Here is a 17,652-nt window from a genome sequence, read left to right on the forward strand (position 1 = left end):
CTAACAAGTGCGGCACTGTATCAGAGGGGTAGCCGTGTTAGTTTGGATCTGCAAAAGCAACAAAGAATCCTGTGATACCTTATAGACTAACAAACGTTTTGGAGCATGAGCTTTCGTGGGTGAATACCCACTTTGTCGGATGCATCCAACAAAGTGGGTATTCACCCACGAAAGCTAATGCTCCAAAATGGTCTGTTAGTCTATAAGGTGCCACAGGATTCTTTGCTGCAAGTGCAGCACTGTGTCATCCTGGAGCCTGGGCTTTTACCAGTGGGTCAACACTGTCGTCTTCACTGCATTCCAAGGAGGAAATGCAAGCTACTGTGTCAGTTCCTCTGTCTCCTTCTGCCACACACCGCTGGTCACTGGCTGCACTCTCCTGCCACGAAGAGAGCTGAGGTCTCAGGGCTGTACCTTTGAGGAGTTCTCTGGCCTTCATCTGGTTTTCTTATTTTTGATCACTTGACTGAGCAAGTGTTGGGAGATATCAAAGGCAGAGTGGTGGGAGAGCAGCTGTGGGCTAGGAAAGCGCTCAGCCCAGGAAGAGGCGGGAGACAGATGACCCTGGCGGGGGGAGAAGATTTGGAGCAAGGCCTGAGAATGGGAGGAAGTCACTGTTACAGACAGGCATGAATCAGAAGTTCAGGGGACAGTTTCGGTTCCTGCCCTGGCCCCTATAAGTTGCCACTGCAATGTATGCAGCTGGATCTATGCCACAAGGGGTTGGAGAATTCCCCCAGCTCAGGCACGGTGTACAGCCGCTGCCCATTTCACAAGCCCTATATGCAAGGTGTGCTGGGAGTTGGGGTGGAGAGGTGCTGGGAGCAGACGGAGAATCTCCATAGTGTATGTTACTATGAAGATTCCAGGCTGTGGAACAGCTCATAGGGTATAGCTCTTGGGTGGCTGCCCTAAAGTAGAGTGCCCTGAGGGTTGCTCTCATTTACATTGGGAGGGCCAGTTTGGCCCCTGTATCAGGCCAGAATTCTGAGGGTGTGAATGTGGTTTAAAGCCACTTTTGGTGACTTGGACCGAACTATCTGTACTGTGCCTACATTTCCTCTTATTTCCCTCACTTCACTGCAACCCTGCCACGAGTCTCACCTCTTCCTGCCCCTGTCTCAACACTGCCCCTTCTCCCCAGAGACATGCAGATACGTTTTTGTTAATTGAGTTTGTCAAGGTTCCTTCCCCACTCTGAACTTTAGGGTACAAATGTGGGGACCTGCCTGGACACTTCTAAGCTTAATTATTAGCTTAAATCTGGTAACTCTGCCACCATCCAGAAATTTCAGTGTCTGGAGCACTTCTTGTCCCCGCCCCCACCCTCCTCTCCCTGGGCAGCCTTGAGAGGCTTCACCAATTCCCTAGTGAACACAGATCCAAACCCCTTGGATCTTAAAACAAGGAGAAATTAACCATCCCCCCTCTTTTCCCCTACCAGTCCCTGGTGAGTCCAGATCCAACCCCCCTTGGATCTTAAAACAAGGAAAAAGCAATCAGGTTCTTAAAAAGAAAGCTTTTAATTAAAGAAGAAAGGTAAAAATCATCTCTGTAAAATCAGGATGGAAAATACTTTATAGGGTAATCAAATTCATATAGCCCAGATGAACCCCCTCTAGCCTTAGGTTCAAAGTTACAGCAAGCAGAGGTAAAATCCTCTCAGCAAACAAAAAAGGACATTTACAGGTTGAGAAAACAAAAATAAGACTAATCTGCCTTGCCTGGCTATTACTTACAATTTTGAAACATGAGAGACTGATTCAGAAAGATTTGGAGAGCCTGGATGGATGTCTGGTCCCTCTTAGTCCCCAGAGCAAACAACACCCAAAAACAAAGAGCACAAACAAAGACTTCCCTCCACCAAAATGTGAAAGTATCTTGTTTTCTGATTGGTCCTCTGGTCAGCTGTCAGACAGATTTACTGAGCTTCTTAGCCCTTTACAGGTAAAAGAGACATTAACCCTTAACTATCTGTTTATGACAGAGTTACTCCTGTGGCAAGGGACTTTGTGACAAATAGTAAAATCCATAATTGGATACAAGTTGTTTATACTCTTTCATACAAATCTTTTATCACTGAACAGGTACACAGCATGGTTGGGGATTTATAGAGTCTTGATTGTATCCATGTTTTATTCTTTTCAGTGATGCTCCCAAGTGGGCTTTGCCATAATCAGATTAGTGGTTAATGGGACACAGCCTTTTGGAAGAGATTGGTATTTATTTTCAATAAAGATTAGGGGATTAGCAGCTGTTTAAAATCTGCTTATTTATCCAGGTACAGGTGCAGTGACTTGCAGGGATCTGCTGACTCTCTGCTTTCCATTGACCTTGGGCTTTGACCTGGTGACTCATCAGTTGAGACAGATATGCCAAGCTGTAGCATGTGAGCGGGTTTTCTGGTGTGAATTCTCTGATCTTCTGAAGATTTGAGTTATCTGAATAATAACTCCCATCTCCCCCCCACACAGGGCAAATGCACTTCCTGATTGTGGCCATTGTACACCTGTGTGGATGGAACAGTACATGCTGGGAAATTACAGATGATAAAGTGATACTAGCTTTAGTGAAACCAGAGGGATTCTGAAAGGATTCAGGGTTGTCAAGGTATCTTTCCCACTTTGAACATTAGCGTCCAAAAAGTGGGGACCTGCATGTACCCTTCTAAGCTTAATTCCTAGCTTAGATTTGATAGCGCTGCCACCAGCCAAAAATATAGTGTTTTGGTACACTTCCTGTCCCCCAAAACCTTCCCTGGGGGACCCAAGACCCAAACCCCTTGGGTCTTAAAACAAAGAGAAATAAACTATTCCCCCTCCTTTTCCCCCTCCCAGACTTTCCCCTCCCTGGGGTATCCTGAGAGATCACTGTGATCCAAACTCCTTGAATCTTAAAACAGAGAGGAAATAACCTTCCCCCCCCCACACACTTTTCCCCCACCACTCCCTGGCAAATTCAGGCCCAATCCCCTTGGGTCTTACACAAGGAAAAAAATCAGTCAGGTTCTTAAAAAGGAAAGCTTTTAATTAAAGAAAGAAAAAATAAAAATTATCTCTGTAAAATCAAGATGGAAAATGTTTACAGGGTCTTCAGCTTATATAGACTAGAAGGACTCTCTCCCCCCTAGCCTAAGATACAAGTTACAGCAAACAGAGGTAAAATATCCATCCAGCAAAATACACATTTGCAAATTAAGAAAACAAACATAAAACTAATCCGCCTTTTGTAGCTAGCACTTACTATTATGAACATGAGAGACTGTGTTAGAAAGATTGGAGAAAGCTGGTTGCACGTCTGGTCCCTCTTAGTCCCAAGAGAGAACAAACAGCACAAACAAAGACTTCCCTCCACCAAAATTTGAAAGTATCTTGTTCCCCGATTGGTCCTTTGGTCAGGTGTCAGCCAGATTCGCTGAGCTTGTTAACCCTTTACAGGTAAAAGAGATATTAACCCTTAACTATCTGTTTATGACAAGGGTGGAAGGTGAAACCAGGGCAGCAGTTCATATACTAAACGACCTTTTGATATAAATATGTGTGTGTCTGTGTGTACACAGTATAGTAGGATAAGCTAACTATGTAATCATTTAGGTGGAAATTTATTTCCAGATATGCTGTTTTTGCTATATAATTCCTGTACTATGCCAATCCTTTCCCCGTCAAGGCTAGACTGTAAGACAATTGAGTTGCATGCTAATTGGTATTCCACTTTAGCTCTATCTATCTGATGAATGCAAAGATACATACGACCATATTGTCAGCCAGTGGAATGATTTCATTGAATTACACAGAAGCTGATGTCAGCAGAGCTCCAGCAGACTCAGTTCCTGCTTAAATTTGTGCATCTGGAATAAAGCAACTACACGTAATAGTCACAAACTGGTGCTCTGGGGGCTGCAACAAACATGAAGTTGGTAGCCTAATAGGGTGACCAGACAGCAAGTGTGAAAAATTGGGACAGGCATGGGGGATAATAGGAGCCTATATAAGAAAAAAGACCCAAAAATCAGGACTGTCCCTATAAAATCAGGACATCTGGTCATCCTATAGCCTAATAGAGTGCCACACCTTTGCAAAGGATTACTAACTCCTTAATCTTGGGTGTTCATAATTTACAGCCACTGTACTAGTGCGGCAGAAGGGGGGGGTTTCAAAAGCACCTAAGGGAGTTAGGTGCCAGAGTCTCTCAGATGTTTTTGAAAATCTCACTCATAATATTTTACATTTGATTTTTTATATTTTGATTTTTTCCAAAACAAACCCATTGCTTGGTTCTGTTTCTGTAGTGCCTTTCACCACTCCTCACACACACAGACAAGAAAGCAAAGCAAAGCAATTCTCCTCTGGATGAAATGTGGCAGCTGGTTAACAGCAGTAGGTGAAATGGTACTGCACACAGTTGAAACTGCAAGAGGACTTGGGCAGGCAGAATGTAATTATCCAAACTGGAATTGCCCAACGCACCACGTCTATCACTCTAACTTAAGCCACAGAGTGTCTCTGGATTTTTAATAGGCAGGAGTACTCAGAAACTCTGTTCTATGTCTCATTTGAAAGGCAGCACCTGTAGCAATGCAGTGGCCCTTAACACTATGCCGTGGCATAGGGCCAGTACTGACTGAGAAGAAAAAAATGTCACTTGCTTTCCTCAAAATATTGACCAGGCCTGAGCCTGCTTAACCTGTGAGATCTGACAAGATAACAGTCTGATGTGCTAAGGCTTCAAGGATCAGGAGAGTGCATTGGGAAATCTTGTCAAGTATCAGAGGGGTAGCCGTGTTAATCTGGATCTGTAAAAGCAGCAAAGAATCCTGTGGCACCTTATAGACTAACAGTTTTTTTGCTGCAGGATGGCCACCTTTTCCGTAGAGAAAAGGATAAATGGACACAAATCAGACATTAGGAATGGCAATATACAAAAACCTGTAGGAGAGCACTTCAACCTCCCTGGCCACACTATAGCAGACCTTAAGGTGGCCATCCTGCAGCAAAAAAACTTCAGGACCAGACTTCAAAGAGAAACTGCTGAGCTTCAGTTCATCTGCAAATTTGACACCATCACCTCAGGATTGAACAAAGACTGTGAATGGCTTGCCAACTACAGAACCAGTTTCTCCTCTCTTGGTTTTCACACCTCAACTGCTAGAACAGGGCCTCATCCTCCCTGATTGAACTGACCTCGTTATCTCTAGCTTGCTTGCTAGCATATATATACCTGCCCCTGGATATTTCCACCACATGCATCTGAAGAAGTGGGTATTCACCCACGAAAGCTCATGCTCCAAAACGTCTGTTAGTCTATAAGGTGCCACAGGATTCTTTGCTGCTTTTTTGGGAAATCTTGAGTCCTGCCACCAACGTTTTTACACCACAGGTAATGTTGCTTCAGCATCTGGTTAGTAAAAAATCAGGTGTTGATGCTGTTAGAATGTACCGAGCGGCTAAGAACGTAGTTGATGCCTCTTTTTCAATTTGCTTTAGCAATTTAAAATATTCTCATAGAAAAATTGGCACGTGCACATTTTTTTTTAAAGTTAGATTTAGGCATTTTCCACTTCTGGAAAATATGTGCAGGAGCTTATTCTATTGTATGTAGGCCCTTAAGCTACCCTCTTCATGACAGTGTCTGAGCATTTAGTTCTGGTGAGCCAGAGCCCATTTGAAGTTCTGCTTTCCTCCCATCACACCAAGCATAGTCTGGACTCAGGAAACCAGTTGTTTTGGTTGGATGAACTCTGCACAGTGGCTGGTGGCATCTTTTCCAGAGCTTTATAATACTACAGTCTTTTAGTGTGAAATTGGAGGGATGTTTGGAGCCGCTTCTCTCTACTAGAATTGGGCAGGAAACATTTTCTCATCCTGGGAAAACTTTCAAGATTTCCACATTGTTTTCCTGTTCTAATTCGGGACAAAAACCCAAAGTCGTGAGAATTTTCACAATCTCACTGTTCAATACAAATTTTAGGTCTGGTCCGTTGAAACATTTTGTTAAAATTTTGACTTTTTCATTTAAAAAGTAATTCGTATTCTTGACTTAAATTTAAAACAAATGGACATTTGGAACCTAATCCCTCCCAAATTTTAGTTTTGAAATCCCATTTTGACAATTTTGTAACTATTTTCCCGTATAATGTTCTTGAAATGAGAAATTTGTGAACATTTTTTCTTGCAAACAGGCTTAGTTCTGACAAATCAGCATTTTCTGCGCCCTCCCCCCCCCCCGGAAAAAAAAAAGTTTAATTGAAAAATTCCTGATCAGCTCTACTCTCTGTTGAATCTGTTTTAGGTAACTTGCTTACTGGCTTATCTCTAGTTCTTAAGTATGGTGGTGCTGCTGTCTCTTTGTGGTCACCAACAAGCAATTGTGCTGTCTTCTACTGGCGACTGGTCTGACATGTGCTGATTGACTGTGCATTGCGTACAGAGGCCTCTGTTCTCAGAACAGCCACTCTGTGTCAGACGCTGCAGTGAATTTCCTAGTACCAGTGTCTTGTGTTTGAGATAATGAGCATTCTGGCACAGGCTGTCTGGTCCATTACCACCATAATTATTGGGACAGGTGAGTGGGCTTCACAATCAGACAGGACAGTGTCAGTCCAATCTAATACATATTTTGAATGAAAGACATTGAGGAAAATGGATGGATACTCTCCATTGTGGGATAAATGAAGGCAAACCAGTTATTTACAAATATAACTCACATCATTCAAGAATATGGCACCGAGTCAACCATAGTGGTTTCTGTTGCCCTGCAGACATAAACAATGACACTTACAATTTCCTGCTTGTACGGCTCACACTGCAGTGTCTCTCTATAGGGGAAATGGCTAATTACTTATTAAACCTTGTACTGTTCTCAAACTGGGTTAAACATTGACTGCCATAAGTTCAAGGGGAATCCATGTTACTACACACATGAATCCTGGCATCACTTGATTAGGCGATGGGATACTGCATAAATGCATGGGAGCAAACAAGAAATTGGTTTGCATTGTAAAGGCATGGAAATAAATGCCTTTGTTTAAAGCCATAGGTTTTGGAGATGGCTGTGACTGGTGAATATGATGGTTGTTTTGTTTTGTTACAGAGTAAGTGAATGAAACTGCTCTGCAATGTGTCTGGTTTGTCTTACTGAAAGTCTTGGAGTTAGGGGAGGTTTGGCTGGGAAGTTCATTGGATGCACAAACAAGCATTTGCCTAGCTGGGGAGCAATTAGCGAAGTGGACCACAGTAGCGCACATGCTAAATTTAAGCTAGATTAACCTTGAAAGCTTCAATTTAGGTCTGAACCAAAGCTGATGGGAAGTATGCGGGTCTCTTGAGTTTGCAGAAATGGTGCCTGGTACTGCTTCCACTAAAATCTATGGGAGTTTGGATGTTGATTTCAGTAGTAACAGGTTTGGGCTCTTGGGCTGACAGTCTTGGGAGAACAGGATTTTTAGTGAGACTTCTCTCTTTCTGTCTTTCTGAAGCCAGAAGAACATCTTTACTAGCGATATTTAGACTATTTTCTATCCTGGCTGGAAACAGGTGGTTAAATAAACACTTATCCAAAACATTTCCAAACCTTACAGATTTGTTTCAATAACATTTCTAACTGCCCCCCCTCCCCAACAAAACCCAGTTATTGTATTCAGAATAGTTTGTCCTTGTGAATATTAATAAGAAGGCTGGATAGTATAGATCAGCTGTTCTCAAACTTTATTGCAGCACGACCCCCTTCTGACAACAAAAATTACTACACAACCACAGGATGGGGGACTGAAGCCTGAGCTCACTCGAGCCCTACTGCCCCTAGCGGGGGACCAAAGACAAAACCCCACTGCCCTGGGCAGGGAAGCAAAACCCCAAGCTCTTCAGCCTTGTGTGAGGGCCTGTAACCTGATCCCACCAGCCAAGGCTGAAGCTTTGGCTTCGGCCCCAGGCAGTGGGGCTCGGGCGTTGGCCCCAGCAAGTCTAATGCCAGCCTGGCAATCCCATTAAAATGAGGTTGTGACCCACTTTGGGGTCCCAACCCACAGTTTGAATACCACTGGTATAGATCGACCTGCCTAGACAGTTAGATCACTGTGGTATCTAATCTCAGAACAGCACCTGCTGGCCATCCATTGTGTTATGTATCTGAAGTTGAATTTTAGCCCTTTCAGGCAAAGATTCTAGTCCTCTGTTTGGCACAATGCTGCGCCCACTGATGGCGGTCAAGAAACAATAAATGGCATCTTTGCCCCTACACTAAAAGAGGAAGCATTCTAGTGTAAGATATCTGTCTCCTCCAAAGTAATTGAAAGTAACCCTAACTCTCCTCTGTGTTCGCTGCCTCAAAGCCTATGCATAAAGTTACCGTTTTCACGGCTGCAAAAATTTCCAGCAACACTTGAAATTGAGTGTTGTCAATGCACATTTAATTTAATAAGATAGTAATTGCATGTTAAATAAATACCAACCCATTATTAAAATGTGTGCTCAGAGGATTTAAAAAGCATGTAAGATATATATCTCTCCCCAACTGTTGCTGAACTGCAATAAATCGATGCAATAATTAAGTGCCAGTTGTTCAATATACAATAACTATTTTACAAAATCTCAGGGCAATGTATATGTAAGGGACTTAATTGAATGGGACATTTCCCCAAATATTCTCCGCCCCCTCTTATTTTTGGAGCTACCAGTCTAGAAAATTGATGAGCAGAAGCAACTCGGAAGGCCTGTTATTATTCATGTAAAAATATGGCAGGTACTTCTTGTGCTGTCAGTAAATATACATTTCCTCAGAGAAGCAGTTCCTGCTGCAGGGATGTCGTAGAGAAGAGAAACTTGTCATCTTATGCATGAAAAAAATAATCAGCAAATATTTCCTCTGAATAGCCATAAACTGTGTAGGCTTAGATGAAGAAGTATTAGTCAATAGTTTATTAGTTCCAGCAGAGTCAATGAGATTACTCACTAGAGCTGGTGTGGAAATAAGTTTTTTTTTTTTTCCCCTGCAAAACATGTTGCTTTTTCATTTTGGTTTCCAAAAACTTTTGGTTTTTGTCTTTGGAAAAAACACACAAACATGTTTGTCCAAAATGATTGCTGGATTCATGGATTTTAAGGCCAGAAGAGACCATTAGCTCATCTATTAAAAAAAATAATAATGGAGATATACCTATCTTCTAGAGCTGGAAGGGACCCTGAAGGGTCATAGAGTCCAGCCCCCTGCCTTCATTAGCAGGACCAAATACTGATTTTTTTCCCCCCAGGTCCCTAAGTGGCCCCCTCAAGAATTGAACTCACAACCCTGGGTTTAGCAGTCCAATGCTCAAACCACTGAACTATCCCTCCCCCCAGGAATTAGCTAAGCACAAGTCCCTGTATATTGTGAAAATAAATGGAAGTCCTCCTGCATTTCAAGGGCCAAAGAATTTCCCCCAGTTCCCCTTGTATTGAGCTCAATAGGTTTTTGCTAACGTATATCTTCCAGACAGGCATCCGGTCTTGACTGAAGACATCAAGAGCTAGTGAATCCATCACTTCCCTTGGTGGTTTGCTCCAATGGTTAATCACTGTCAACAACAACAAACATTATGGAAAAGTTTTACTTTTAACAACCCTCTCCACCTTTTGTTGTTGTTGACCATTTCTACTGTTCACATGAGACAGTGCTCACTACTGGGTGAAATTCACCTCTGTGCAGAGGGTCAGCACAAAATTTACCCTGTCCTTAGATCATACAGTCCTTGGGGCAGGGACCTGTAGGCATTTTGCAGAGGCTTTAAGTGGTGCATAGGACCTGTGTTGGCTTTCTGCACAGGGATGAGTTTCACCTAAACATGAGTCAGTGTTGTACAATCAGGCTTTGTAAGTGAGGAATTCCCCAGCTTTCCCAAAGCCAGTCAGCAAGAACAGGAAAGTGGCACCTAGAAACAACTACTGGGGTGTGAGTAAGTTGAGAACTCAGATTTCGTATAGGCCGTTTGCACTTGAAATAATTTGATAAGGAGCTCAGATACTATAGTGGTGGGTAAGGTGTACATACCTATGCAAACATGCTGATTTAGAAGACGGTATTTATGGGAAAAGATGTATTTTGGCTACTGGCAATTGTCTGTCACTACCATTTTGTCCTTATTGGTGGATTTCACTGGCTGATCACATACTGATTGCGTATATGATGTTCCTTCCCTACATCCTACGCTCCTTTTGTTTGTTTGTTTTTCTAAGGTTCGGATTATTTGAGTGCCCCATATAAGAAAGGGTTGCTAGTTTGCTAGCATAGGACTTCAAAAGAAATCTTATCTTATTGGAAAGTGAATGTTTAGTATTAAATAATAAAAGATACGTAACCCATGGGGCCCTTAAAACTTATTTAACTTCTTTATAAACTTTACAATACATCACATGGATATTGTAAATTACTTTCTATTCCAAGAAACTGTCCAAGCTGGTTGACCTTCTTTGGAATTTCCTCTTTGTAATTATGTTTAATGTGTTAATAAAGTTCACTTTGAACTGTATCATGGCAAATGGTCTCCTAGGACATGGCTCAGCACTCGTGTGTTCGCCATATGTGAGTAAGAGTATTTCAGGGAATAACAGGGCCGAGTCCAAATATTGTAGGAGTGGCACCTCCACCCCAGGTTAGCTGTAAAAGGGGTTCATGGGAAGTAAGGAATGTGGAGTGGGAAATCATTTAGCCTTTACTTCTAGGTGTTACTAAATTATTGCGCTAGGTTCAAGTCATTATCAAAACACCATATATTGAGAGGGTTTTCACAGAGTCATAAATCATGTTTAGTACATGTATGAGTCAAAGGAGTGCATGAACTTTGCAGCTCAGTCCAAGGAAACGAAATTACATGTGTGAGCTTTTTTGCCTGTGAGAAATGCAGACAGTACATCCCGGGACACTACACCATCGTGTCTTAAATACTTTTCTACAAGTTGTTTTCACTGTTTCCCAGAAATGGCTACTCACTAAAGCAACACGTAATTTCTATTATCAAGAAGTAACAACCGCCAGCAGCTCAGAGTCTGTTGCAACGGTGGGGGAGGAGGGGGAAATGGAATGCTTGTGAAGCAATGTCATCAGCAGAGCAGCAAGTAAAACTGTTTCTATGGTATAGGATAGTAGAGCATACTATAGTGGGATATAAATTGAAAATTGCCCAGCTGTTCAGTAAGACAGGTGTAAGATCTGTCCCTTTACAAAATGGAACAGAATGGAGATTCCAGCTGCTTGTATTTCTAGACGAGTCAAATAAATCAGCACATATGTCTGCATATATACGAGTTGAAATCTTTAAACAAAAGCAGCAATGTTAATTTTCCTCTGTGCTTGCATTAATTTAAACAACAAACGTTTGTGTCTCTCTGGGATGGTCTGGTGTGTGTGTGCGTGTAAACTAGAAACAACAACAACAAAAAAAACTTGGTGCAAAGTGAAGGATCTAGAAGGGATTATTTAAATTATATTTTAAACTTGGTTGCATGCTGGGCCTTGGAACTCTGGAACCATCTCTTCTAGTAACTAAACTGGTTTGAATGTTATAGAGAAAATTTATATTTAGTTTCTATTTGGAGAAGGAGTAACATTGAGGCACAGATGGAGGAGGCCACATTCTTTTCACGCCTTCCTCACAGATCCAGAGATGCCTTGTGAAACTGGGGGCAGGGAAGGGGGGGAAATTAAGGAAACAACTCTTGCCAGTTACTAGGCTCAATATAGGAGTAACTGAATAAAATTCTGTGGCCTGTCTTTTGCAGGAGCTCAGACTGGATGATCATACTAATCTCATCTGGCCTTAAAATTTATGAATGACTCTATGGACTCATCTGCACCATCCCTAACATGGTGTGTTAATAGCAATAGCCATTGGGATCAACCTTTTAAAATGGAAAATGTAAATATCTAAGTGGAGCATGAATGGGGGCAAAAAAGACCCATTATGACCGAAGCTGTGGCACCGTATATATGGCTGGGGCAGATGGCTTACATCACTGAAACTGTAGTGGAATAATTACCTTGCCTAGAGGTCTCATCATTTTCATACCCACAGAGATGCTAACCCTAATTTTCCATAATCTTCCTGATTTTTACATGTAATTACAAAATTACTAATTCAGGTTTAAACCTATTAAGCTCTCCTGCTGACAAAACACTTCCACCCCCAATAAGTGGCATTAGCGTTGTCGAGCTGCTCACCTCAGCACTTGTCAACAAAACTTTTGTCTTTTGGGGGGTGTGTGTGGTTTTTAACACTTCTGAACAACAAAAGTTTTGTCTTTCACTTGCCAGTGTAGACAAAGCCTAATCTAGTCTTTTCCACACTGCAGGAGCTGCAGAGGAGAAGGCTCTCACACCAACAGCATTTGGCATACATTGCGTCCGGTTCTTGTAGGGACCAGTTCTGAAAAGTGCTGAGTACCGTCAGCTCCCATTGACTGTAATGGGGATTCAGAGGTTTCAGCACCTCTTGGAAGCACCCAGCAGCACCTTGCAGGATCAAACTCCTTGTCTGCCTTTAAGGAAGATAAGATAATCATCTGTAGTGCTGTCTCAGTTTGTCTCTTGCTGCTGATCCTCTCAAATCCCTAAGGAGGCCAGTTGCTGAATTGTTTGTGGGGTGCAGGGTAAGGCAGCTCCTTAGTGTCCCCTCCCATTAGTGATTGGGGCAGGGAGCTCAGCAATACAAGGCTTACTGAAGGGATTCAGTTAGACTGGGCAAAACTTTTCGACCAAAATTATTTTCTGATGAAAAACAAAGATTCAACAACACCAAGCCATTTCGTGAATTGGTGTCATTTTTTACCAAATTCCTGAAGGAATTGAAACAAGTCATTTTGAGGATTTATAATTCTAAACAACTCTCAGTTCAACTACATTGAAATACTCAAATCAAAATAAAAGGCTACATTTTGGTTCAAACAAAATCTTTAGTTTGACCCCAAAAATATTTATTTATTTATTACTTTTCAATGTGCCAAATATTTTGAAGACATTTTGTTTTAGGTTCAACCCAAAATTATGCATGCTCTTCCCCTCCCTCTCCCCCCCAATTTCAAAATTGGCCATACACTGAAAAATCCATTATTCACCAGATCTCGATTCAGTGCTCAGTTAACAGAAGATGGAACTACACTGGACTTGAGCTATGAGATAGAAGCAGGACTTAGCTACTCCCAAGCAGCACATGAACAGCTAAGGGCTTTTTAAATATACCTTTTCAGAGAAGAGATTTCATTTCTATTGGAAAGATTTGAGATCTCAACCGTAAAATGGTACAAACTGCCTGGCTCAGTAGAGTCTGTGTAACTGGCACTCGGTGCATATGAGAAGTTCTGGGTGGTCCCTTTGCAAAATATGTTTTACCTCTCCCTATCTCCTCCCCAAAAATACCACAGGACAAACATTGCCGTGAGGTGTGCCAAAGCGCATCTCAATTTGAAAAGCATTCATCCGTCACCATTGCAGTCCCAAGGCAAATATGTGGTGAAATAAGACCCAGTAGATTCCTGCACATTAAAAAGAGATACAGAGACCCATGACAGAACACCAACATGTGATTCTACCATAAACATCTCTAGGAGGTCCAGCTCTCTGCAGCACAGTGACAGCCATGAGCGTGTGAGGGCCTCTGAAGCTTGTGGTATATGATGATTCCAGAGAGAGAGGGCTGCTTACACAGAGAGTTGTTAATGAGGATAGGTAATCAAATGGGACTGTTTACTATGTCAAACACATAGGGACATGCTTTTAGCTTGCATTGGACGCCTCCATGCCCTGGAATTGCATCCTTCTGAGAACAGCATGCAGCTGCACACAGGGAAATGCATAGCTGCAAAAGAAATTGGACATTTTTATTCCTCTTCCTAATATGGAAGGTTGTGGGGGGAAGCACTTGAGGGGTAAATTTAAAAGTGGGGCAGGTTTAGAGTACAGCACAGGCATTTTTTTTTAAAGGAAGAAAGGCTCTGGGAAAGGTTCCCTGTTTTTTAGACCACCAAAAAGGTCTGCGTATAGCTCTTATGACAGGGGAGCGATCCAAAAATTCCTCAGAATGAAAGGTCAGTCAGAGGAAAATGGCATTCGGGGAGGACCAAGCTTATCACTGACCGAATCATGTGACAGATCCAGAGGCAACACCGTTTGCCATCAGGAGAACCGCATGTGCAGTGTGCCTGCAACAAGCCTCATGACACCACTGGGAAACTATTTTTTTCCTCCCAGCCTAAAAATTTGTCAGGAGTCAAGTTGAATGTTGGCAGGAAAAAGTTTTTGAAGAAGACACTGCTGGGAGGGCCCGATTCCCCCTCCACTGTCCCCAGTTGCCCTGTACCACACATTCTTCCCCAACACTACTTATAGGTCAGTTTCTGACACTCGTGCTCACTTTAAGAAGTACCTTGCTCTGCAGTTGATTTCAGTGTGGTAACTCATGGAGTTGAGGTTTGACTCAGTTTGAGTAAGGTGGCAGAGTCTGCCTTTAAAAGAGGACTCTAAGATTTGATGTAAGATGTCAGCTAGCATGTAAACTTGTGTGGATTTTGCCCCCCCTTACTCGTGAAATAAGGTACTATGCCATGTGAGGAAGGGTGGCAGAACTTGGGGCCAGATCCTCAGCTGGTGTAGCTCCATTAAAGCCTGTGCCCGTAACTGATCACTAACAACGGGTGAATCCCCCAAATGTCTGGAAATGGGGTTAGACTCAGATCAGCCTTCAAAAATTCTGATGACTCTCTGAAGCTTCTCCAAAGTATCCACGCCTTTGTAGTTTGTAAAAATCGACTGGACTTTTGAGTTTCTCACAAGAAAAGCTTTGCTTGCAAGACTTCCAGTCCTTAAGGTCCTTGCTGGAAACACACAATGGCAGCTTTTCTTATGGTATTTTGACATCCCTTCCGGAATCAGGGGGGCAATATTACTTGAGAGACCACCTCTCCTATTGGCCTGCTTACAGCAGGTGACAGTTGAGGTGTGTTCTGACTGCCATCGCCTGGAATTTGGCTTTCCAGGACAGATGCTCTCAGGTGAGGATCCCAGCCTTTGGGACTTGTTCACTCTTAGCAGTTCACCAGAACCCAAATCTATTGAACTCCAGGGCCTGACATGAAGCCTTTAATTGACTTCATCTGGCTTTTGATTAAACCAATTCATTGTTTTAGGGCTAGGTCCTGACAACTTTGTTCACTTCCCACCAGCATGAATAAGCATGAGAGAATATGGCCCGTAGTCAACTATGGTCTGGATTATGGAGCCTACCTTACTCCTGCTGATAAACACTCATGCAGAGAGTCTCACTGCATTTGCTCTTATAAAGAAGTGCGTTCCAGCATGAGAAAGGACTCCAGCACAGATCCCATAGGGGTTGAGTCCTCTAAGGCGCTGGACCGCTGTTGAGAAATGGTGACCAGCCTCAAACCCATTGAAGCACCGTGAGGATTGAGGTCACTCAGCACCTCAAGTCATCAGACCCTGTTAAAACAAGTGTGTCCTTATGCAGGAACAGAGCACTTATTGGTCATGGCTGTTTTTGAAATGTTCTGAGAAAGAGGCTGGCTGTTATACTGGTAGGGGCTATAGAAGTTAATAAATCAATGAATCCAATAAAGACAATTATTTAATTAAATGAAGAAATATACTTGAACATTTCAGCTTTGAATTTGGTTCTCTCACAGGGGGACAGCTCACGGTGTGGGAGACCTTATCAGTCCCCACCCCCTGCCCCAAAACGGGTTGGCCTGCCCTTGTATTTATCATTATCGTGCAGCACAGTGTGTTCATGTTGCCACATTCCAGGACACCTTGTTATGCATGAAAATATCGCCATGTACCAGCAGCAAACATTCAGCAGTCAGGCTAGTCCAATGAACTTGTCAAGGGAAGATTGACGCAATGGATAAAAATCTCCCCAAAATTCATCATTTTGCATGTATGCGATGTTAACATGTCAGGATATCCTGCACCTTGTCATTAAGTAAATGCTACCCAGCAAATTCATTGTGTTCTAGAACCATACTAGTGTATTCTTATAATTCCTGCTGCTGACAAAACCCATCTGGTGATTATTAAAGGGAATTGCTATACATATAAACATAAAAGGATTATAACTCCTTGTTTTAAGTACCAATGCTGTTACTAATTTTGGCTTCAGGATTTGTTATGCTAAAACAACCAGTAGTCTAGGTATCTGGGATCTAGTTCCCCATGACATAAAAAAGAGGTGGGGGAGGTCTGGGGCAGGGGAGGGAAGGAAGAGAGAAATACAGCTGATTGCCATTGGCAGATTAATGCAGTTGGTTAGAACAAGGTGATAAGAATGTCTAAGTTCTGGATTCAAACCTTCCATGGCCTGGTATCTTCTTTGTGATATCTGTTGTCTGTTTTTTTCACTTTGATTGTAATCTCTTTTCAATAAGTAACTTTTGTTCTATTTGTACAGGGTCCCTATTCATGACCGGTGGCTTGTAGATGCTACGGTGACAGAACTGGTTCCAATTATGGTGTTTTTTTTCTTTCCATTCTTTGTTAGGCCCACCCAGAATTGCTGATAAAGTGATCCACCGGCAGTCTGTGAGGTTAGGAAGAACCATCAAGCTACTGTGTCCGGTAGAAGGTGACCCGCCACCTCTGACTATGTGGATGAAAGATGGACGGACTATCCACAGTGGCTGGACAAGGTTCCGGATCCTGCAGCAAGGACTGAAAATCAAGGAGGTGGAAAGCGAAGACGCGGGGACATACATCTGCAAGGCCACCAACGGCTTTGGCAGTATGAGTGTAAACTACACCCTTATTGTGATTGGTAAGTGCTGCAGGAGGAAATGTAAAGCTTGCCTTTTTCAATGGTAGCGGAGAAGTTTGATTTCTTTTCACCTGGCAGCAATTGCAGGCCCTCTTTGCTAATCATTTGCTGACCTCCACCTAACTGGCCCATTCCAGTGTTTGAGGATGGCTAAGGCTAGCTACACTGCTGCACATCTCTTGCATTGCAGTCAGCAGCCACAAGATAAGATTATGGAGTGCCAAAGGTTACAAATAAACAGAAGTGATGCAATAATCACTAGGGCACAGATCACAACGAATTCCACACAGGAAAGGCTGAGTGATAAGGAGAGGTCATGCTGATCTTTGTGTTTGCTGCTGGAACAGGGTAGTTTTTAAAACGAATTTTAACAAGCCCATATTAAAGGGCCCAACAAAGGGATTTTTGTGCAGTGAGCAGATGCAGACTATGCTAGGAATAAATCTAGCTATGGTGAAACTAGGCACAGTGCTAACACTGGGCACTAAGGATCCCAAGTTTCCAAAGAATTCCCATCACTGGGGTCAGGATTTAGAATATGTGTGTAGAGGGCCTCTGTCTTTGAAGGAGAGACCACAGGGGATAGTCTTGCCTGTGTATTCCCCCAAAATTCTCAAGACCTTGGCCCAGATGACGGGAATCCAAGATCACATGCTGGGTTTGAGTCGATAATTCTGAGGGCTCAGAAGAGGCCTGAATGCCTTTTCCTTCATTCTCAGTGCTCAGAGCGTCCCCATGAGTTGCTGACAGGAAATGCAACCAGCTCTCCTGAACTGGAGAGAGAGGGCTGGCTAAAACGTGGCATGTTTTAGGGTGCAGAGGGAGGAAAGGTAAGAACTAGAATGTGGGAAAATGCTAGAGGCCTT

General features: G+C 42.8%; 1 protein-coding gene across 1 annotated transcript in view; it reads left to right on the top strand.

Annotated features, from left to right (window-relative positions):
- Positions 1-17,652, top strand: part of FGFRL1 (fibroblast growth factor receptor like 1) — a 247,403-nt gene that overhangs the window by 108,634 nt on the left and 121,117 nt on the right. Inside the window, exon 3 of the mRNA XM_030564103.1 lies at positions 16,514-16,786. Within this exon, the coding sequence (XP_030419963.1) occupies positions 16,514-16,786 (273 nt within the window). The remainder of the gene's footprint in view (positions 1-16,513; positions 16,787-17,652) is intronic.

This window comes from Gopherus evgoodei, chromosome 5, assembly GCF_007399415.2.
Source record: "Gopherus evgoodei ecotype Sinaloan lineage chromosome 5, rGopEvg1_v1.p, whole genome shotgun sequence".
Classification (NCBI taxonomy): domain Eukaryota; kingdom Metazoa; phylum Chordata; order Testudines; family Testudinidae; genus Gopherus; species Gopherus evgoodei.